Genomic DNA, 24,713 nt, shown 5'->3' on the forward strand with positions numbered 1-24,713 from the left:
CAATGAATGAATTCCCAAGGCTGAGATTTCACGTGTTCATATTGTCTACTTTTAGGCTATCTTTCTGTCTCATTGGTGTTGCATTTGCAACCAAATACTATCATATAAAATGGAATAAAAATGCTGATATTTAAGAAAACCATCCATATGGTCTTTAATAATTCCAAGAGCCAAGAAGAAAACAGAGTGGAGAAATTGGCAAGAGCACACTTATGTATTTATATATTGTTTGTGTTTTAGATTGAAAATGCTGATTTCTTGGTGTAGGCTATGCTGCTGTAATTTGGAGGTTAATGCATGTGCAATTTCTCCGAAAAGAGCTCTTCAGAGTCTCAAAATAAGGAAATAAGTAGCTTTCTTTGTCTTTGATCAGAAGATTCTTGAAAATGCAAAATACAATTGTTTAAAGAGGAAAAAATAAATGTTTTTCATCAAGTGAGGGACATTTGGATTTTGTAAATCCCAAATCATTTTGTAAATCAAAGATAGACCCATTTATTTTAAAGGCAAGCTCTTGGAAAAAGTCTTAGGAGTTAATAATCCAGTTAATGTAGTAATTCTAAAGCCCATTGATCTGTATTTATTTTAATAAATCTTACTATATGCATAGTGCACAACTGAGAATTATTATAACCTGGACAAAGTCACTTGTCTTATGTAGGAACTACAAAACGGAAATTGCAATTCATATGTAAAAAAAAGATTCTATTAAGAAGTGTCAATCGTCGTGAGACTGCCTCTGTTTCTGGAAAGGTCTTGGTATACTTAGAAACAATCTATCTGAATCAATTTTTGAGCCAATGACAAAATTTAAATACTGTCTATTATCTGCCTAGATACACCTGGTTTAATGAATATTTTTCCAAAGAATAAATTATGTACTGTCAGAATTATAGGAAAATTAATAACAGATTTTGAAAACATTATATGAACATATGTAACATTCATAATTATTGGGTGACAGACCCAATTGTTCATGGCATTTATACGTGCTTTACATAATCAGGGCTCCTACGGAATTAAGAATTTACTGTGCTTGAAATTTGGATGAACATTTGGTGGGGGGGAAGCATACCTTTCCCCTAAGTTTCTGTAATACACATTTGCAAACAGTGCTTTGTAGATAAACTTCCAAGAAATTGGCTTTCACGTTTGCCTGCTGTGCATGGAACTGGGACATGGTTGGGTTTGTAAGATGAAACAAATGCTTATCAGTTCTCAAGCCAAGGTTTTAGTTAATGCCTTTCCATACCTTCCCAACCCCTCTACCCCCCAACTGCAGTTAAAGTTCAACCATTTAGGTTTTGAGTGCAGCACAGCGAGACTATGATTGATACCATCAAGCACTGAAACTGTGCTTTGCTATTGGTTTAGGCAGCCAGGCAAGAGGAGAGCAGTGCCAACTCTATTGTAAAATCCCTGCCTGTTAGGATAATTCTGGGAGCTGCTAACTTAATGTAGCAGAGAAGGCAGATTCTCATGTTTACTTTCTATAGAATCAAGATGCCATGAGTCAAAGAGAGCCCATTGGACCTTCTACTAAGAATCTTCCTTTATTAAAAGAACCTAATCTAAGTGTGTCCAGGGAGAATCTAGTGTACTGTAGCTCATTTGACCTTTAAAGACCTTGCTATTGAGTGGGTGACTGTTTCAGTTCCTCCAAAGAGGATTTAGTCTATTTCTTGTAGTACGTAGCCGGTGGATCTGTCCTACTCAAGTGGCCCTTGTAAATATATACGTTCCATCAACCCAGCTCTCTTAGTTGTGATTGGAGCTGACAAAGGCCACAGTGAATACTGCATCCTGCCTGTCTGAGTGTGGTCCACTGTGTGTGAGGTATGGATAACTCACTGACCTGACTGTGAATCCTAATACCTTAGGAAATATGCCTGCACTGTTCTCCTCTGGCTTCTATAGTGCTACACAGGTGTTATGAGGGCGGGGAAAAAAACAGTCTGCATGGATTACAGTCACTACAGGAAGATTTCTCTATGAAATACATGGTCAAAAATATGGACAACTGCATAGCTCCCCAGAGTGATCACTGATTTGCTGACATAACGTTGTGTTTTATACATTCTAGCCAAGATAACCCCATTATCAGTAATAATAATAACAATAAAAGGAGCCAAGTGTTCCCAGGGAAGTTGCTTTTATTTGTTTGTTTGACCTAGAGATAGATCAGCATTTGATGAAGTTATTGTAATCTTTAGAGCACCATCATATTGCCTCTTTCTCCCCATGTAGCCTCTGACTTCTGTGATTATAGAACCGTAACTAGTGCATCCAAGCTAGTACCTAGCACGATCTCAGGAACATAGTAGGTATTTAAAAATATTGGTGTTGTGCATGAATGTTCTCTCTAGTTAGGGCATCTCCAGGAGCAGCAGAACAGCATTTTCTGTCTACTTTTACCCTGAAAGTTCAGGAGGAGAAACAGGCATGGCATGCTCTTAGTGGTCTTTACCACTCAGCTCCTCTGAATCACTTGACATTTGCATTTTTAGTCATTCTTTTTCTCTGTCATTCCGAAATAATTCACAAGCATTTATGGAGTCCATTGTCTCATCACGGTGTCTGCGAGGGTTTTGTTTCACACGTCTTCCAGGTTTGATGCTGTGTTCTGTGTTCTCACTGCCTCTGTACACAGCTCTCTCTGGAGAGCCTCGACCACCCTGTGGTGGTTATTACTGGATTCTCATCTGTCTTCCTCTTGGACTGCCCACTCACTCCGTGAGGCAAGGGTCTGGCTTTCTTCTCTGTCCCCAGTGTATAGTTGTGTTTGACCCACGGTGGGCTTGTGTTGATGTTTATAGGATGAATGAATAAGCAAATGAATAGAAAGAAAGAATGAATGAAGTGATTGTATCCATTGTTAGATCATCTCTAGGCACTTGTTTTCAGATGGTGGCTGGCAAAGAGGGTCTGTGGCACATTGCACAAGGTTGTCATAACTAGCATGTCACTAAGACCTTTCATCTTAGCCTTATTATTGATGTGGTGCTTTACTGAGGTGTTTCTCATTATCAAGTAAGAGGTTCAAAAATAAAATTCAAAATGATCTTTATAGAAGATATAACACTAAAAATGAGATATCTGCTTGTATATGTTATCAAAAGCCTACAGGCAGTAGAGCTTGAAATGAATTAGATCAGTCCTGGTAGTAAAATCAAAGATTTGAATGGCCTTTAAAATGTAGCTCATGCCCGTAGCTCGTTGCTTTTGCAGGGCTGTTCTTTTTGATATTGCTGTGACACACAAGGTCAAGGGTTTGAAAGTGAATGAAAATTTCAGTGGGACCAAACTTGGGTCACATAGTGCATCGATGAAATGGTTTTTAGAATACATAACTGTACCGTTTAAGAACAATGAGTGATTTAAAGTTTTATGTTAAACAAAAATAATAAATGTGGTATAAATGAAAAAAAAAGCTTGGTTTTTCCCAGAGACCACTTCTAAATATTGATGTACTTACCACATAAATATAGGTAAATATAGGTGCTGCACCCATTCCTTTATTCCATGGTAAATCAACTGTAAATGATACACCCACGATGTAAAATAAGGATAAATTTAGTCATTTATGCTCCTTTTATTCCTTCCAACATTTTATGACAAATTATTATTTTTAGTTCTTCTGTTGGTCAATACTATAATCTTCAGTAATTTATTGGAGCTTCCATTTTTTTTTTTTGTATTCATGTTATTTCTGTTGTATCTCTGGATGCCCCTTGTTTTAAGATGAGAATGGCAGTGAGTTTACGACATTTCCTCCCTCCTATTTTATGTCTTACCTTCACTAGCTCTTCTTTTGCTTTTTCAGTAACCTGGAAGTATATTAGTATTTACATTCTGCCCTTCAGGGAAGGATTTTTAAAATGATTTAAAGAAAAAGTTGAAAACCAAAGCCAAGAAGTGACTTGTCTGAGGTCTCTTAGCTTGTTAATGTTAGAGCTAGAACTAAAGCTTAGGGCTTTTAGGGGGCACCTGGCTGGCTCAGTTGGAGGAGCATGCAATTCTTGATCTCGGGATCATCAGTTCAAGCCCACATTGGGTGTAGAGATTACTAAAAATATTAAATAAACTTAAAAAAAATAAAAGTGAAAAATAAAACTTAGGGCCTTTGACTACCAATCTCTAGGGGGTTTTCTATGGATAAACTCACTAATTGATTTATTACATATTTATTGAATGCCTGCTCTCTGCCGCACACTACATTAGGTACCACTAATACAAAAACATAAGAAATGGTCTCAAATCTCAAAGTTAAGAGTCAGGTAGGAAAAACAGATATATAAACAAATCACTGTTTCAATGCACTAGTGTGCAAGGGAAGATGCTGCGTAGTTTTGTTTTTGTTTTTGTTTTAACCCCAGGTCAGAGATATGAGAGAGTGATATAATTAGAAGTGACAGCTTTAATATGTTGCAGAGATAGTGTTTTACACATCTGATTTATGCATGTTTGAAAAATAAGTAAGACTTTGCTGATACACTTGAAGGAAAGTATTGATTGTCTATTTCAAGATTTAATGTGAAAACAATTTTTATATATTTAAATTATAAATTATGTATTACATCAAGTTTTATGTGCTCAGCATGTTCTTATTTCAGAGTACCCAAATATTCTTAAGTTGTCCTTAGAAGATTGTGTAGTATTTTGATTCCAAGTCTAAGGCCTATGCATTTTTTAATAGACCCTTTTTATGGTGACTTGTGAACTTTTTCCTTTCTTTCTCCCACCCTCAGATTTTCATCACTGTGAATTGCCTGAGTACAGATTTCTCCTCCCAGAAAGGGGTGAAAGGACTTCCTTTGATGATTCAGATTGATACGTACAGTTATAATAATCGTAGCAATAAACCCATTCATAGAGCTTACTGCCAGATCAAGGTCTTCTGCGACAAAGTGAGTAAAGATCATAAAGGTATCTTTGTTATTAGATATTACTTTTAATGACATTTCCTCCTTATCACCTTCTCTTGTCTAGTGGTGTCAAATTAATCACCTTATAAGCACACTGGGAGTTGTAACCTTTCATTTTCAATTCCTATTAGATATCTAGGGAGTCATCAGTCAACTGTATTTTTTTTTTTTTAGTCAGTCATTTTACCACTAATTTAATGGCTGATTGACATTGCACTGTGCTACTCACGTAGGTAAGTTTTTACTGGGTATAAGCCTGTCCCAGAGCATATCAGTATAACCTTTATTATTTTATGGGTTAAATGGGGTCGCATCCAGAGCTTTTTGGAATAGAAATGGCACCTATAAAATAAGTTCATTAGTAAACATGCACTCAGGAGGAGATATAGTTTTTTAATCTCTCTGAATCCCACCATAAGATGATAGAGCAAGTAGAATAGCAAAGCTTAAAATCCTGTGGTTATGTGACATGAGATCCTTACAAATCCCAAATATGAGTGGGAGTAAACAGCCAGTAGTTTTGAGACCTGTATGATATCAGCATCATGAGGGAAAGCAATGGGGCTACTTGATAACCGAAGAACAGGAAACCTAAAAAATTGCCCCATGGTACTCACTAGAGAATGAAGTGTGCCATCTGAGGACAGCATGTGAAGCCAGGGTGGGAGGGTACAGATCCTCTAGATTCCAGTTTGCTATTGCTGGGAGATGCAAAGGGATGGAATATTGAAGTGTCTGGGGCTCTGAAAACTCTGGAAAGTTATAAATTAAAGTTCCCTTCTAGGGCAAAACTGGGCTCCAAGAAAAAGCTGTTGGGAGTAGAATCCAAGTTGAATTGGACTCCCTCCACTCCTCCAAAAAAAGGGGCAAAGGAAAGAGAAGTTCCCAATAAAAAGGACGAGGAGAAAGGATACAGAGTAGACAGATCTCAGGAAATACAGACTATTTTTTTTATCACTTTGTGAACACATCAGAAGAGAGAGCATGAGAACCGTGAAGTCGGCAGAACTATCTTGGTCCACTCATTTCACTTAAAAATAACCATCAGAAAAGAAAAACAGTTGAATCCCATACAGTGTCTCATGAAAAAAGAGATTAAGAACAGCCTGAATTCCTTGGGGACAATGGGTACCTGCCCATGAAACAGATGATACCTATAACCTATTATTCCAAAATGAGCTAAATGAAATTAAGAAAATCATAGAAGTCATGAAGATCAATATAAATATAATTTTTCACATGGAAAAATTCGTGAGTTGTTTTGAAAAGAATTGTGATAGAATTCAAGAAAGAATTCAGAAATAAAAGATTAAAATATTTCAGAAGTAAAGACTACATTAGATGTAAAACAAGAATGAATAAATACACCAGGGAATGCCTTAAGAGAAATGATAAATCAGGAGAACTGAAAGTATAAACTATATATATAAATAAGTATATGTAGATTTAAACAGCCTACTACTTACTTGGGAAAATTAACCCAGGATAACCAATACCTGGTTGTTAACTTATGAAACTTTAAAAATATTCTTTGGGCATCTAAGTAAAATAGAATAGAATAGAATAGAATAGAATAGAATAGAATAGAATAGAACAGAATAGAATAAAAAAACCACTTGTAAAGAAACTTTTATCATCAGACTTTCAACAGCACTCTCAGGGACAATTAGGTAGCCTCCCCAGTATGGGGGCCAGTTAAGTCAATAGACACAGCTGTTGTGTAAATGAGAAAACAGTGGGTCAGTTGCCAGAATCACACAGCAAAAAAGTAGGGGAGCTGGATGCAAATATACTATAGGGTTTGATTCCAAACCCATACTCCTTGAATTGGTAAACAACTGTACACATAAAAAGCCAAAATGACAACTGATGATTCAAAACCTCAACAAAGAGCCAAGGTAGCCTTTAAAAACAAAAGAAAACATACAAAAATCAGTTAATATCTTTAAATCAGCATATTAAACATTAAAAAAGCATTTTCAGATGATGTACAACATGGAAATTCTAAAGTACAAATGGGACAGCATTTAAATAATTTGCCTCACTGTATTCCAAATACTTTAAGGGAGATTGTAGAATCCCCCTCCAGGAATTTCCTTCTTGGAAGTGGGGAGTGGGATTAGGGGCAAGGAGAAACAGAGGGAAGGATGAGATAGAGACTGGGCAGTCCATTTACCTTTATATTGCAGCTGGAATTGAATGTGGGAAAGAGAGGCCTTAAGGGATGCTCATATAATTATTTTTTTCAACAGTGTTGATATGACAAATACTAAAACTCAAAACAGAAGGAAAATGCAGGATGAATAGAGAGAGTGTTCCATTGTTGTTCACCTATGCCCTAGGACTCTAAGAAACTAGTGCTATACGGTGTTTCCAGGGGTTGGTTTTTAGTTTACTTATCCTGATGCTAAGGATAAGGAAGAAATCTCAAGCAGGGTGTATTAACCTTAACTGCTAGTCATTTTTCTAATAAGCTAGATACAAAATGTTGTGCTGTAATTTGCCATATTTGCAGCTCTTATTTCAAAACCCAGGCAAAACTTACTCCTGGGAGATTAAAAAGAGAAAAAGTTTAATTTTTCCACTTTTCAAGTGGATGTATAAATGCAAATGATTATTTTGAATTCTCCTCTAAAGCAAAAGAACTAAGAGCTATTCCATTTTAAAATCATTAAGTTTCCCAATCACAATCAAGAATCTTAAACAGATGGAGTTCTGCACTATTTGTAGTTCTCCAGCTTTATTTATAATTAACACACCTGTGAGAATCAAATAAAGACTTTCTCTGATTTTTTTTGATATTATGATACTACTATGGAAATACATGTTTTTGCATTAAAAAAAATTTGGGATCTGTCTATATATCTACCTGTGTTAATACCTATGTCTGTGTCTTTATATCTATATTTAATTACTTCCCTTATCTTTCCTGAAAAACAAGAATTATAGTAGTATAAATAGTAAGTACATATTGAGCAAAACTTGAGAAATAAAGCCATGTTCTTTTTTTAATAATAGTTTTTTTCTCTTTATTAATTCTTGTTTGGAAAGTGATGGCTATTTGGAGGTGATGACTATTGAAGATTATGAAAAGCTAAAGATACCCCTGCAAACCATCTTGGTACCTTGGCCAACTTTCAACTGGTTATGGACACACTCTTAAAATAAATTTAAGAGAAATTATTGAAGTGTCAAATAAAGATAGCCATCACCTCTCAAGAGGTGGCAAGAGTGATCACAATATAATCAGGAAATCTTCAGGCATACTTTTTAAATCTAACACTCCAAAGTGAACATTTAGGTAGGGGAAATTATTTTCAAATGATAAATTTGGTCTTTGTAGCAAATTATACTGTTCTGGAAGAGCTAGACTTTTTTGCACTTTGATAAGAGTGGAAAGAAGATCTTTTAGAAGCCTTAGGTCACAAATAATCAAAGGAAGTAAAGGAATTCATGGAAGGTCATGTTCAAGGAAGCTTTCTCCATCTTAATTAAATATATCTAAGCTTCCCTGGGGCATTATGAAGTCAAAGCTTTATTTTAGAAATAGGAACTGTGGTTCTCCTAGAAATGTTTGGATACCATCCAGACTTGTTTTGTCATGCTGATATCTGAGCATTCTGGGCAGGAAATTTCTTATATAGACATGGCACCAAGACTAGGCTCTGTGGGGAGCCACTCTAGCTTTTATGTTAATCTATTTGGTTTGGCATATCAAAGAATGCCTGTAAAATAATAAGCAGACTTTATTGCCCAAAAATTGACACTGAACATATATAAGTCTTGAAACAAATTAATTGCAGGCTTTTTCCTCAAAGTAATAATACAAAATAAGGCACCAATTTAGAAATAAATTAATTAATAGTTTAACCTGAAATAAAAACTGCTTGACAGTTTTAGAAATAAAACTGCTTGACAAACCTTGGTGTATATCTTCAGTGAGTTGTAATTTATATAGATAGAAAAAGTTTTACGTTTTTATTTATATTAAACAATATGTTGTACAGAACTCCAGGTACATAGAAAGATGTTTTATGGACCCAACAAAAAATGAATAATAGGAGACTTTTGCTTATATCTCACATCAATTTCAACAAGGCAATGTCTGTACATTTAACACTTTATTTTCTCAAAATATTATATGTTATCTAGATATAAAACCTCTGCAAAACCTTAATATATCATGAAGAAACTTCCAAAGGGTATATTTCTATATTTTATCTCCCTCTTGCTCTGAATTTCCATGGTTTATAATTATCCATGACAGTTCAAAACTTATAAGTGAAGCACTATAAAATAATTACTCCCTTTGGGTAGTAAGAAGTTTTTTGACATAAAAACATATTTAAAATATCTGGTTAAACTATTAAATCTGTTCAGATCTTATCTATGTAAAGCTCTTAGAACTCACCTGGCACAGAGTAAGTGCTATGTAAATATTAACTATAATTACTCATTTTTCAAGAATTAGCTCTAATGCTATCTCCTTTTGATGCCTTCGTTGCCCACAAATCTCCAGATCTCTTGTGTTGTGCATTTACTTTGGCCAGAATTGGGAATCTGCTTTTTTTTTTTTTAAAGCCAATTTAATAAACAAAACATGTATTTCAGTGTTTTGATTCAAAGCTTTGTAAGTCTTTTTCTGTAAAGTGCCTATTTCATGACTCTTGTCCATTTTTTAAATTGGTGCATTAGTTGTCTTTTAAATTTGAATCATTATTTATATTAAGGATTTAGTACCTTATGATATTTTGTTGCAAATATTTTCACGATTTTGTCCTTTGCCTATTAATGGATTTTTTTTTTTGCATAACAGGATTAAATTTTTATATTTTTAAAATCTCTCTTTTTTGTGTGATGAGTTAGGGGCAATTTTTAATTAGAGGTTGCCAGCCAGTGTGTGCTTCACCACTCCTTACGTATACTGTCACAAAGGGCAGGAACTGTAAATGTGTATCTGAAATCTAGGGCAGGAGTCTAGTCTGAGGTGTCTGTCTGGATGTCACCTGTCTAGAACATCATGGAAATAAGGGTGCAGGTGAACTCTTTGCAGCAAGAATGGAGAGAGAGAAAGGAAAAGAAAACCATTGGAACATATGTATTTGGGGGTTGGGAAGAGGAAAATGAGTTGGCAAAGTGGACACAGAAGAGTGACAATAATAATAATAATAATAATCAGGGAATCCTTGAAGGCCAAGAAGGAAAGAGATACAAGGTGATGGTCAATTGGTTAAGTAGAGTGTGATTTGGCAAGAGAAGCCAATGAAAAAGTCAGATTACCAGGAACAGAGGAGCAAAAAGGAAGTGAATAGACCAAACTTTTTTCTATTTGGTTGAACAAGTACCATCTCCAAGCACTTATGAACACATTAAAACGAAAACCAAAATCATACTTGTATGTGCAAAGCGATCATACATCTTTTGTAGTTTCCTTAGGCCCCGCCTCGTTTCCACTACTGTAATGATTTTTGAAAGTTCCATGACATCGAGCAAAGGAAAAGTTTTATAGGGAATTCAAATTCAACTTTAATGCTCTCTCGGTGCCTAGGAATGATGTTAACAGGCCAGTGCTTTATCTTAATGACATTTTATTATAATCACTAAAGTTACTTAACCGGCCTCACTGGGATAGGAACCTGGGCCTGGTCTTTCTGTGTGGATTCAAAATTGAAGTTGTATAAATAGGCAGGATTTCAAAAAAAGGGGGAAATCTGGAAGAAGTGGGATCGCTCGGAGGTTGAAATGTAGTACAGACTAAGGATCTGTCTCAGCCTTCAGAACCGAGGCCTGACCTCCCTAGAGGCACAGAAATGGGGCTGCCTGCTCTCTCTTTACCCCTGGTTTGTTTCTTATCCTAGAGACTCGTATGTGGACACTGTTTTTGCATGCTCTGGTAACATAGCTGGCATTGTTTGTTTTTCCCTGGTAGGGAGCAGAAAGGAAAATCCGAGACGAAGAGAGGAAGCAGAACAGGAAGAAGGGGAAAGGCCAGGCCTCCCAAACCCCCTGCAACAACTGTGAGTGTTGCTAAGGAGGGGTGGGCTCTGGCCAGGCCACGCCCACTAGGGGAACAGGTGGAAAGAAGTGGATGGTGGGTGAAACTATGGATATGTGAGGGGGTGGCTTGCTTTTCCCTAGCCTCGAAGACTGGGTGAATTGTCTCGGTGAAAAGCAAGTGGAATCCCATGATCACAGATTCCTTGTGCTGGGAGGGACTGTAATATCATGGAGACCAACATCTTCCTCCTCCAGACAAGGAATCTAGGGTGCAGAGAGGGACGGGAGTGCACGAGGGGCTTCACCTCAAGAGTGCTCACCCGAAGTTCACGCTCTTTCTGTTGGTTTGGCAGTGGGAGAGGGGGCGATTGTAAAGTGTGTTCACATCTGTGGCTTTTGGAAAGCTTCAGAGGAGAAAACAGGGAACTCAGACTAGGGCTCACAGCTGAGAGTTCTTAGTCATGCATAACCCTCTCACATCCAGCCTCTGATGGGAAGTTGGCGGCGATACCTTTACAGAAGAAGAGTGACATCACCTACTTCAAAACGATGCCTGACCTGCACTCACAGCCGGTCCTCTTCATACCTGATGTTCACTTTGCAAACCTGCAGAGGACGGGACAGGTAGGACCTACCTTCTAACATCCACCTGCCATCCTTCCCCGGGGCCGGTGGAGCTTTAAGACAGAATCACATCAGGCAGTGTTGACCTTGAAAATAACCTCTGCACTCCATGCATTCCGCGGAAAGCCAGTCATTCCATAACAAAACGGATTTTTATAGAAAGGAGTGTCTCAGGAGAGGAAACTGACTTAGTAAGGGGAAGAAGAGAGTGAGCTGGTAGTAGTGAAGTGTTGACAAAGCAATGAAAGAGGAAGAAAGTAAGGAGGCTGATAAACCCAGAGAATTTTTGTGTTGTTGGTTTGGTGGTGTGGGATCAACCTGGTGCAATAGAGCTCCATCTAATGGTGGGAAATTGAACTGCACCTATAACTTCAGAAAGTTGCCCAAGAGGAAAACTTTTTGATTACATAAAACCGTATCAACAGTTTTTCCCCCTAGTAAGTTAACAGTTCCCATTGAATATGTAAATTATTCCACACCAAAAGAAAAATGAGATTGTAGACGAGCCTTTTTAAAAGTAATTCCTGTGTTCTAGTTACATCTACAAGCGAAATTAAAGAGCTAAAATTAAAATAACATAAATACCCAAATAATTAACTCATTATGGTAGCTCAAGTTGATGAAATATTAGGTGGTCACTAAAATTATAATTATGTAAATTATGTAGCAACATAGGAACTAGTTATGATAATGTTCAGTGCAAGAAAAAATTAGAATACCCATTTGTGTCTGTACCGTGATTCTAGATACATACCTGAACTTGAAGGTAACAAAAATTGTAACACTTGGTGTGTAGGATTAAATGATGGATGATTTTTTCTTTCTTTAATATTTTTAGTATTATTTATTTTTGTGATAAATTAAAATAGAGTAGGAAAAAAAATGTACTTCCCTAGCATTAGCCAGATTTGTCTTTCACTAAATCAGTTGGGTTTTAGTGAAACTTGTATGGGTTAGTTTTCTTTTTTTTTTTTTTAAAGATTTTATTTATTTATTTGAGACAGAGAGAATGAGATACAGAGAGCATGAGAGGGGGGAGGGTCAGAGGGAGAAGCAGGCTCCCCGCCGAGCGGGGAGCCCAATGCGGGACTCGATCCCGGGACTCCAGGATCATGACCTGAGCCGAAGGCAGTCGCTTAACCAACTGAGCCACCCAGGCGCCCTAGTTTTCTTTTAAACTCAAAATCCTCTGAGGAAAAGTTTGTTTTGAGAAACAGAGGCATAGTTTTTCTCCCATTCTAAGTGTTCAGACACTCAGTGGAATTGACCTTAGTCAGGAGGGGAAATCGTTATTGGCTCTACTTGCTCCTTCTGAAGAATATACTGTCCCTCCCCGTGTTATTTCATTATAGGTCTGAGACAAACAGTTATACAAGCAGGGCTTCTTTGTTGCTGCTCATGACAGAACATGGTAACAAAATAGTATAGTTTTTTCTTAGAGTGCCTTCCACTAAAAACTAATTTAACAGTCCTATCTTGTTTTACTTGTTCGATAGGAAAAAAGTCACAAAGGGGAAAGAAGATTTATCAAACTATGAGTGCCAGCACCTCATTTTATTTATTTTTTTAATTCCCAAGAGTATGGTGATTTGTTTATTTACAGTCTTAACCCCATAGGATTTTATGAAGCTGGGTATCCATACTTTCCAGAAGAAAGGATAATTGAGTTAAATTGTTCTTTCTGTTTACCGTCATCATTCTGGCTTCAGCTCTGTGTCAAAGCTGACAGCCTGACCTGTTCTCTTGGCAACATTTCCCTGAAATATACAAAGCTGTAAGTGAATCTTCAGAGGAAAAGACCAAGTCTGTGAGTCTTCTGGCCTCACTTGGCCTCTCCATGTTGGAACTGGGTTCCTAGCCTGTGGCCGAATCACAAGGGAAATATAGCCTGTACAGTCTTTTGGTTTTAGCAGTTGCAAAGCAGCTCAGTCAGCGCCCCTAGGTCATTGGCGAAGTTAAGTTCTGCAATCTGGGGCCACCCTTGCAGAGCCCTCAGGCTTCCCCTGTGGCCTTGGAGTCAAAGTTAGGGGGGTCAGTGAGGGAGGGAGCCTGCCTAAGCTCTGGGCAACAAAGGAACACAGCTGTGCTCTGGAACAGTGTGTGAATATTCTATGGTTGATCAACTTACTTGGCCCAAGGACAGGAGCGCCTACAGTGTGGCTAGCTGGGACTTAGAGCCTGCCTTTTTTTGGAAGAGCTAGAAAGCAGGGAGATGGGTCCAGAGGCAGGAGGGAAGCTGGCAGTGCCATGATGTTAGAAGTGGGTGTGGGGAGGTGGCTGATTTTGACATGCGAAACAGGATCCAGCCGTGGCGGGTCAAAATGTGGGCCAGTTGTACCATAAATGGGGCCCCGGGGAGGGGGAAAGGCAGGTGATGGTGCGCAGCTCAGTGACCACAGCAGACACAAGCCTTGTCAAAATCAGCTACATCAAAGCTCTGTGCGGCTGGAGAGGGAGCAGCCTTCCGGCTCTCAGGGTCAGTGAGAGACCCCCAGTCACGTTGAGGGCTCACGAGCTATGGCACAGTGATTCCTAGTCACCCAAGAACATGGGCTGGGGAGTGGGTATTTTCACTGACAGCCCACATGTTCCCTCCGCCTCTGTTACCGATGCACATGTGGATTCATCAGACAATTATCAAAAACTAATATGAGGGAATGAACCCAGTGTGCAGCACTATGGAGATCTTAGTCTCCTTCTCTTCACATCAAATCCCAGATAGTCACTGGGGCTTTTCTTTGGAATGCCTTTAAAAACAAGTGATAGGGGATCTTGGGAGAAATTGTGAGATACAGAGGCATCATCTTTCTGATCAGACTGCCTCAAGGCACCTGAACCCAAGGAGGACTTTGCTCTTCCCTCATACCCTCGAAGCTGTCTTCCCCATTGTGGTTTGTAAACTGCCTTCCCCCAAAGAATTCAGGTTCCCAAGTTCCATTCCAAGTCTTTTAAATCAGAATCTCTGAAGAGGGTTCCATATTTTTTATGCACTCTATAAAGTGTGAGAAATACTCTCTAAACATTAAATCCATGCAATAAGACCTACAGACAACAAGGAAGAAACAGTGGGTCATTGTGAGAGAAGTGACCAGTGCAAGGACAGGGATAGGGACAGTGTAGTAGAGGCCATTTAGGAGGGCAGGAAAACACTTAAGAGAAGGCTGCTTCATTTTGGGGTCACCAGTCAACTTTGCAGAGAGCCCTCCATGACCCTGTCATATAGTCAGACAGGGCAGGTGCATTATGCCACATTTAAAGAAGCTAGCAAAAAACAGGCCAACATCAGGAACTTTTTCCCAAAAATCCAGTTCTGTGGCCACTGCTATGGCCCAGGCTCCCTCACTTATGTGGGTCACTCCATATGCACCTAAATAGTCCCACTTCTAGAATATCACCGTGGTGGATGCTCCAGTGCCACATTGAAACCTGGGATATGGTGGAAGAAAACATCTTGCCTGTGCTGTTTTCTGTTAAAAAGAAACGAAGTATACAACAGTAGACATAAAAAGTTTTAAGAGGATAAGTTCCCTGTGGAGATCTTGCTAATGACTAGAATGGCTGACGCCCAAAGAGTCCCCGGGAACCAGCTCTGTTATACTGTGAAGTCTGGGTGTGACAGCATCCCAGGCACTGCCAGGAGCCTTTGAGAAGGTTTGTAAGGAGGGTGTCAGTCTAGGCAGAGCTTTTCTCCTAGGCAACTGAGGCAGGGACAGTGACGAAGTATACTAGCACCAGAAGTGACTATTGAAATTAAAATGTAAATGTCTGATGCTGACTTGGGTCTTGTCCTTCACCCAAATAAAAATGGTCCTGAAGCACATGGATAAAGCTCAAGAAAGGCCTGCAATTAATTTTTATAAATAATTGGGTCAAGAGGACCTACATGCATATAAGATCCCCTATGGATTTCTGTAGTTTCATAAAATAATAGGGATGCTTCATAATTTCCTTAAATCTGGTTCTGCCTGCCACCATGCTGACCACCTAAAGAAATCTGTTCTCAGAGGTCTTCTGGCCTGGAGCACCTCCTAGAGCTGCATGACCTTTTCCCAGCCTGAAGACAGTCGACTCTAAATGTTTGTGGCTGTGGGATGCCGGAATAACCCAGGCCCTTTCGGGGAACAGACAGGGGCCTGGGGTTGCTGCTGCACTGCCCTGGGACTCTCTTGCTCCCCTCCCTTTGCCAGAGCACATTGTCTGTGGTCAGCTCACCTGTGGACCCGATGGGATTGGATACTCACACACCTTGCTCCAGAGCCTTTCTAAACAATGATTTGTAGGTCCTGCTAAAATATTTCTTTAATGTCAAGGCAAGAGCTGGTTTAGTAGGTAATCTGATCAGAATGATTTCCAATTTTACTTCCTTAAAATCCAAGAATTAACCCTAGGAAGAATATGATGTAAAATTTGTATTTCCTTCGACACACACACACAGCATCATTAAACAGATCTGCCTTTTGTCTTCTTTAAGACAGTGTAAGAGCCTAGGAAAGTCAGTGCATCACGTAATCTATTTCCATTTCTTGGTCTAACCTACAGTAAGCCTGTTGTTTTGTTCCACAGGTGTATTACAACACGGATGATGAACGAGAAGGGTAAGACACTCAGTTCTTTCTCTTTACATCCGAAGTCAGTTCATGTCAGTAGAAATGGCTGTTGGAGCGCAGGATAACCATGGACTTAGAGCTGAGAAATGAGAAAGGCTTGACTCTGGGGCTGTCTGAGAGGAAGTTTGGGGAAATGCTGTTCTCCTCCCACTCCTTCTTTATCTCTCTCCTTTCTGTGATCTGCCTTTGAATAACTAGCTATTTTTCTAAGTGACACATCGCTTCAAGATTCTACCTTTTCACCAATAATCCAGTGACTGAAATCTCTGGCCCCAACACAGGGTCAAGGTGAGCTTGAGGTGGGAGCCAGGGCGACAGCCTGCCCTGCTTAGTTAGTAGTGCTCGGGTCACCCATGTGGACCTCTTGAAGCCCTCACTCTGGGAAATGGGCCCAAGGCTAGTGGTGAGGCTGGTGAGAATGAAGCTAGGGAGGCTGAGAACCTAGTCACTGTCCTTGGGATTGTAGGTAAGAGAGGGTTTACATGGGGTCACTAGGGCTCCCAAGTGTCTCGCACATCAATTTCTGCATGGTGCTTTCTGTGCATTTACTCATTTTATGCACTCCTGGAATTTTAGAGACAAAAAGGAATCTTCAAGGTCATTTAGCTGACTCTCTCTTTTAAGCAGTTTAACAGTACACCACATGTTTGATAGGTAGTCAGGCAGCTTCTACTTGAACACTCTCACTGTATGTAAGCTAACTCATGACACCATTGGACAGTTGCAGCTCTCAGAAAGTTAGTTTATTGAATGGATGTCTACCTTCTTTTGACTTTGACCCATTGGCTCTATTCTGCTCTTTAGATAAGCCCCATCCATTCCTCCTCATTCAAACACAGTTTTACCTTTCAGTATCTCCACTCCAGGGGATACCACCACATTTTTAATAGTTTGTTTCCCTAGAATTGGCTCTCAGAAATAAATATCTGTTCTCAACCATATGAGCTGGAGATTATATTGGGATAATTTCTTCTTGTGACCTGGACCCTTTTTTCTCTTAAAGCAACCTAGAACTACATTCATTTTTCTTTTCTTTTTTTTTTTTTAAGACTTTATTTATTTTTGAGAGAGAGCGTGTGCATGAGAGAGAGAGAGAGAGAGCACACACAAGCAGGGGAGAGGGGTAGAGGGAGAGGGAGAAGCAGACTCCCCACTGAGCAGGGAGCCCGATGTGGGGCTTGATCCCAGGACCCTGAGATCATGACCTGAGCCGAAGACGGACGCTTAACCAACTGAGCCACCCAGGCGCCCCTCATTTTTCAATATCTATGTTACGTTACATATATACCACTAAAATCTTGGTTTGCATTATATCTGTATAACTAAAATCTCTAGATAGTTTTTTTCAGACTATAGTCAAACTGGGGCTTCCCTATGCTTATGCAATTAATATATTTATTTATAAAACATTTCAAGGTGAAGTAAGTGGAGCAGATATTGCTGAGTTCATTTCCTAGAGCAGAGTTTGGTAAACTACAGCCGGAGGGCCAAGTCAACCCATCACCTGTCTTTGAACAGTCCATAAACGTTTTTGTTTTTTTTTTTCTTTTTAAAGTAGGCTCCATGCCTAGCGTGGAGCCCAATGCAGGGCTTGAATTCATGACCCTGAGATCAAGACCTGAGCTGAGATCAAGAGTTGGACGCTTAACCAGTTGAGCCACCCAGGCGCCCCTGTCTCTAAACATTTTTAAATGGTCAAAAAAAAAAGAAAAATCCAAAAGAAGAATAATATTATGTGACAAGTGAAAATTAAATGAGATTCAAGTGTCCATAAAGTTTAATTGGAACACAGACATGTTAATTCCCTTATGTCTTGTCTGTGGCTGCCTTCCTGCCCCAGGAGCAGAGCTGAGTAGTTATAACAGAGACCCGTGTAGGCTGGAAAGCCTAAATATTTACTAATCTGACCCTTTACATAAGAAAAAGTATGCCACCCTCTGGTCTAAGGGTAGAGAATTAAGTGCAGAACCTTGTCCAGGATCTGACCTCTAAATTCAGAGTTCTCAGTTTTCTAAATACCTAATTAGATTGTTCTTTTTATGTTGGCACATAGGTAATAGATTCCCAGTGGCTGGAAGGAGCAGAAAGATTAGCACTATCGATTCTAATCTGTTACTCACATATTTTGCCAGGGACCTTGTGGCGTCACGGGAAGAACAGGGACTCTGAGCTTAGGAAGCCCACGTTCTGCCCCAAGGCCATTGCTTACCAGTGTGGAGGCCTTGGGCTGGCTCCTTGACCTCTGGCCTTCGGTTTCCTCAGCTGTAAAATGAGGATTTTGGATGAGGTGATCTTCGAGGTCTCATGTAGCACTAACATTCTACTCTTCCCTTCTCTGGGAGAAGTTAGCCTCATAAGGGAGAAGTGCCTGAGACCCGAGTGCTGCTTCATGTGCAGACCTCCCTTGGCAACCAACCTCAGCCTACACTGTCCTTCCTAGCAAGCTGGCAACGTTTAGGTGGCCAGGTGACCTATTTCTAACTCGTGTGGCTTGGCCTCGCTGTAAGAATTACCCTCTGTTCTTGCATAATCATGAGGCCCGAGGCCCGAGTCTCTGTCTCTCCTACATCTAATTCAACTTCAGTTGAGCACGTGGGTGGCCTTGGAGCCTTAGTGTTAATACACGGTTGGTACTTGGCTATTGTTATGTGTGAAAGTAATAATTAGCATTCACTGGATATCTTGGCTAGGCGGACTAGGTAGGCTTTCTGTGTTGTGTTGAATTCTCCCAAAATTCCCATGGGGAAGATGCTGTAATTGCATCCACTTTATAAAGAGCGGTGGAACGTTGGACGGGACAGTGTTCTAAGTCACACGGCTGGTGGTGATAGCGGCAGGATCGGAGCCCGGCCTAGCGGCACTCCCCACGTCCCACTTGAGCCATCGTGCCCTGGCATCTCATTCTCTTCATTCTTGATCTATGGCTGCCAGTGCGGCAGAGACGGGCCCCCGTCGTGATAGCTTTCTGGCCTTGACAAAGGCACATCCTTGGCTCAGCCTCTGAGTGCGGGACCCAGATTGTGACAAGCCCGGAGGAGTGTACCTGGCTGAGGGGGTCAGGGCAGAGTCCTGAGGGGTGTGCCACCTTCCTTGACGTTCACATGGCCTCCATCAGGACTGTCTCTGGCCAGTTTGTCACTCCCTGCCAGGCAGAATCAGTTAGTATGAAAGCATCTGGTTAAGTTCCGGAGAGCAGCATTCACTGAACAGCAGCCGGAGGAGGCGCAGCAGAGGCACTCCACTCCCTCCGCCTGCAACTCCGAGGCCAACGTGGTGGTCGGACACAGACTTGTTCACAAGTACAACCTGCTGGCCTCAAGTGCCGGCCAACCCGAGTGTGATTCAGGAGGGAAAGTAGAGGAAATGCAGATGAGGTGGGATGGGGAGCCATCATCAGCCAAGTGCCTAGACGGAACAAAAAGGGGAACACCTGTTTGCTCCTGCCTCTTTGATGATAAAGTGAGTATTGGGGGTGACTTCGGGTGCTGAGTTTGGGCATCGACAGACCGGCGCAGGTTTGTTTCATAGGCAGGGGATCCAAGTTAGATACAGAGGCTTTGGACACCCCTTCTCAGCAGCAGGCCTCTTGCTGCAATTTGGAATCACCTGGGGAATTGAAAAATAACTCACATACAGGTAGCACCCCCATGGCTTTTGATTTAATTGGCATGGGAGGCAGTGTAGGTATGGAGACCTTTTTAAAGTCCCCAGGTGATTCTAAAGCTCAGCAGTGTTTGAGAACCACTGCTTTGGAGCCAGGCAGCCATGATTTGAATCAGGCCTTTACAAGCTCTGTAACTTTATAACAACTTTTTGGAGTCTCATCTAAAAATAGCAAATAATAATACCTACCTGATAGAGTTATAAGCATTAGTATGCCAAATGTCCTGGCATGTGGAAGGTGCTTTCAAAAAAAAAAAATCATAGCTGTAATTATTGTCGTTCAAGTTCCTTTACTGTCCTTCAGTAAATGATACTTAATTGAGAAATGGAAGAGAGGGAGAGGAAGAAGGATGGAAAGAACAAGCCAGACAGGAAGAATTTTCTGTGGAATATGGGCCCTTAATGAGGGATTCATGAATGGCTCTTATGGGGAAGAGGGAAGGGCTTTAAACTCCTTGAAATCATATGTAAATTGCTATGCAAATGTCACATGGTGGGAAATGCTATTCTGTTCCATTACTTCAGGGGATCTGGTCTCCATCCCCATCTGACCTCTAGTTCCTAGAAAACCCTTCTTGCCTTAATCTCTTGTCCACGGTCACCCCATGGTGGTGCCCCCATTCCAGCCTGCAGTGAGGTCCCTTCAAGTTCAGCAGCTCTGTAGCTTTCACACTGCATTTGGGGCACAGGGATCCTTGGCAAGTTCGGCAGTCCTGTGTGTGGAGGACAGTGGTATCCCTCCAAGAATCTGCCATCACCATGGTGCTGCCGGGGATCCTCAGACCACAATCCTCTCCAAAAATGTCTCTTATCCCCTTGCTTCTTCTCAAAGGCACACCGCCTTGGGGCCACATTGTATTATCTCCTCAAAAGCTGAAACTTTAGGAAAACAAAAGCCAGGAGAAGGTAAAGGTTGGGCAGGGCAACCCTGTGGATTGGTCCCATACCAGCTCAGAGAGACAGCTCCCCAGAATGACTTCACTTGTCATGCTGAGTGACGCCAGCAGAGGGCCCTCCCATTCCTCTTGCAGGAGGGAGAGTCCCATAGGTGTTGCCAGACCAAACCATGAGCTTGGTTACAGTGTTGCTGAGGAAAAGAGCCAGTTCTGGTGCTCATCTACCATGGAAGCCAACACTTTGGCTCAAATTCAATACCCTTTGGAGAAGTTAGAGATTACTAACCAATCACCAGTGAGTGCATTTAATCAACATGATACTAAATCTAAAAAGTCATCACCCTGTGTTCATCAGCACAAAATAAATATCTTCTAGAATTCTGCACTACTTCTTTTAAAGGAGCACTTTACAGAGCTCCAGATACTTTTCTTTGATAAGGTTCTCAGGGATGCTAAGCAAACTATGAAATCATAGCAAGGTATGATGGGCTCTGTTTTACCACAAAAACATAAATATAAGGTGGTTAAAAATAAAGGACCACTTCCCAATTTCCCAAGGAGGAGCTGAAAACATAAAGCTTTGGGGCCAGTTTGAATAGTTAAACCATTATGGATATCGCCAAAAGAATCAATGATTTACTGATACTTGCTTTGTTAATTAACATAATTCAGAAATGTCTGTTACATTTACACTTTCTTCAAATTCTTTACAATTCATCTTTGACATCGGGTCAAGAGGTCTTCTGTTTGTTTAATTTTATATAGTTTTCACATTGTTCTTGGCTAGAACATTGGCTTGCCACAAGCTACATCTTATCAGGAACAGAAATATCTGTATTTCCTCTTCAAATGATCCTTCTGGGGCCTACTAACCTAGTCATTTATTACTTGCATTTTAGAGCGCTTAACTATGGTAATCATTACTAAATCTATGTGTGGGTTCTGTTTGTTTTGCTAATTCTGCCAGGTGAATTCTATCAGTACCCCAAATTAGCATTATTAAAGTCATTTTGGGATGGTTACCCATAGAGTAATTTGTTACTGAAATTAATTGAGATCCTACTCCATACTGTGAGAGACCTTATAAGGACTTGAACATAAGGGAGCCTCCTCTTTTCTGAGGCTAACGGGGGGAGGGGAGGAAGGTCAATTTATTTGGGGGCATACATGGTAATTGGCGCATGTAAACCATAAGCAGAGCTGTGAAATAGACAAACTATGTCTCCATGCTGCCTGCGACTCATTTCTGTACTTTATTTCGGTGCCTCCTCACTAGGCGCAAATGGCTAGTGCAGCTCAGCCTGGCGGGTATGGCCGGAGACCCAGGCTTCAGACCTGAACACCTTCACAAATGGTTTTTCTGATGAGACTTAGCAGTTCTTGGTTCATACCTCAGGGACTCTCTTTCCCTGACATTGACCCCACAAGGCAATGGCTTCAAATGCTGCTGAACCCGGAGTCACCCCATATATTAGCCACACATTTGCTAGTGAGATTAAGATTGGCATCAGGGAGAGTGCCTTCTCCTAGTTATACAGTCCTTCAGTGGTATAGTGCAGTATAATTGGACAGGACATTAGGAGACCTGACGTTTGTGTTCTTTTCATCTATCAAATGGGTCTGTCATACCTGCTCCTCTTTTCTTGCTTTGCTTTGAAAATAAATGAAACATTTGAATCCAGACCACACAAACTTATTGACTCCTGCTGGGTTTATAGATTTGAAAGTGTGAAAAGGCATTTTGAACTCCCCAGAGACGTGTGGTTTATCCAAGATGTTATTTTAATGGCAGAGTTTGTCATGACTCAGAATGGGGTGCTATCAAAAGTGAGCAGGACTGTAAGAATATAAATAAATGTTGCTTGATGAGAAAAAGAAAATCACTAGTTTAGGAGCCCTCACACAGCATGAGAGCATGTCTGGTGATATTTCAGGCTATTTACCTATTAACCTACTGGTCACTGGCAGTTGTATGAATTCATTTTTAATCTTCTGCTCCTGAGGTCATTGTCACCCCATTTCCAAGACACAATGGAATAACATGAGCTGCTTTTATGATAAGGTAGTGAAGTTGTCACAGTGCCCTAACAACTTATTACCACCGTGAACTGGGACTTGAGTTTGAGTTTTCCCTCTAGTTGTTTTCACAGTTTGACTTGGGAATAAAAGAGAATGCTGACTCTTACTATCATTTCTCATACTTTCACATCATCATCTCAGATTTATTAGGTATCTTTATCATGAGTTTGTCCTTCAAAGCTGCGTTCTCTTAACAGCCTGTTTTACTTGTTAGCCACATCACCCTACCCTTACACACACTGAGCCTGAGTTTGGTTTTCACTAATATAAGGATAAGATTAGCCCTGGCTGGCTCACATGGTGTTCCTGAGACCTAACTGACCAAGATGAAAAGTACTTTGTAAAATGTGAAGTCTTTTTAAAAAATTGATAGACCTTTTTGGAGCACGTAACATATGAGATGATAACTTAAAGCATTGTTGGCTTAATAATTTAAACTATTAGAATTCATAGAAATACTTTCTGGATCGTCCAAAGCTTTGTACCTTATGCTGTTTGTACCACTGGACCCCACCACTAACTTGACTTGAGAACTGACAAATAGCTTCATAAGGACAGTGATGCCAATGAAGAATTGTCTTTGAAGCAGGGTTTTGTATTACCTTGGAAGCTTGGCATTGATGTAATGTCCACCTCCCATGCAGGAAGCCTTTCCAACATGGGTCCTTAAATTGCACCAAAGCAGACTCTTTGCTCTCTGAGGGTATATGGAAACTTTGGCGTCTTTCAAGCTCTGTGCCATATTTATTCTTCTGCGTATCTCTCTTTCTCTGATCTCTCCACCTTTATCGTCACTGTCATCATCTTTTCTAACACTTGGGTAGCACTTACGGTATATCCAGCCACTGTGTGAGTGGTTTACGTTTGTCAAATGTATTTAATTCTTTCAACAGCTTTCTTTTAAAGACAAGGAATCTGAGGCAGTTGAGGGCAGCTGAGGGCAGTTGAGGAGCTTGTCCATGTTCCCATAGCTAGTAAATTATAAAGCAGGGGTTTAAACCAAAGTAATCTGGACCCAGAGTTCATGTCTTAATAATCCTGTTGAACTGCCTGTTTGGCATTGCTTCATGTGCCTAGTAGTTCTAGGCATCTCCAAAGAGAGTAAAAATGTCTAAAAACCTGTCTACTCCCTTGAGGGCTTGAAGAATAGCAAGACTCCATTCAGGAGCATTTTCTCCATGTCTAAGCCAGTTCGGGCTGCTCTAACAAAATACCACAAATGGGGCGGGGGGGCTGGTGGCGCTTAAAACAACAGAAATGTATTTCTCAGAGTTCTGGAGGCTGGAAGTGTGAGATCAGATGCCCGTATGATTGGTGTCTGGTGAGAACCCTCCTCTGGCTTGCAGATGGCCAGCTTCTCACCGTGTCTTCACTGTGTCCTCTTAGGATGCTAATCCCATCATGGCCGCTCCACCTTCATGTCCTAATTACCTTTCAAAGGCCTCACCCCTGAATAACATCTTACTGAAGACTGGGGTTTCAACATATGAATTTGGGAAGACACACACAGGCAGCCCACAACACTCAGCACCAGTGACTTCTCTCCAATGACAGTCTGTGCTTCCAATTTCCATTCCTCTCAAAGACTCCTCCCCTTCCTTGGACAGGAACTTTGGGGGGAAAATGCAGAACCACCAGCACTGGCTCAGGTGGGGACATGTGGGGACTCAGCACCATATGGGGTCCAGGGGATACTAAAACCCCCTCCCAAGGAGGAGGGAAGGGCTGGGCGGCTGAGGTCTGGGTCTCTGGAGAACTTCCACTGCTGCAGTCTCATCTGCTCCAACCAGATGGAGCCATAGAACAGCAGGAAATCAGGGCAGCCTCAGAACTGAGAACCAGCCAGGGAAGCCCATCCCATTTCCAGAGGTCCCTGCTGTGCCCTTAAGGGGCTGGCAAGAGAGTGTAGGACACTCAGGCCC

General features: G+C 40.8%; 1 protein-coding gene across 3 annotated transcripts in view; it reads left to right on the forward strand.

Moving 5' to 3' along the window:
* GRHL2 (grainyhead like transcription factor 2) overlaps window positions 1-24,713 on the forward strand; it is a 150,909-nt gene that overhangs the window by 104,236 nt on the left and 21,960 nt on the right. For all 3 annotated transcript variants that reach the window (XM_021688703.2, XM_021688704.2, XM_021688705.2), the window contains exons 9-12: window positions 4,749-4,907; window positions 10,855-10,942; window positions 11,407-11,546; window positions 16,110-16,141. In XM_021688703.2, coding sequence (XP_021544378.1) covers window positions 4,749-4,907; window positions 10,855-10,942; window positions 11,407-11,546; window positions 16,110-16,141 — 419 coding nt within the window. The remainder of the gene's footprint in view (window positions 1-4,748; window positions 4,908-10,854; window positions 10,943-11,406; window positions 11,547-16,109; window positions 16,142-24,713) is intronic.

The sequence above is a fragment of the Neomonachus schauinslandi genome, chromosome 4, assembly GCF_002201575.2.
Source record: "Neomonachus schauinslandi chromosome 4, ASM220157v2, whole genome shotgun sequence".
In the NCBI taxonomy this organism is placed as follows: Eukaryota; Metazoa; Chordata; class Mammalia; order Carnivora; family Phocidae; genus Neomonachus; species Neomonachus schauinslandi.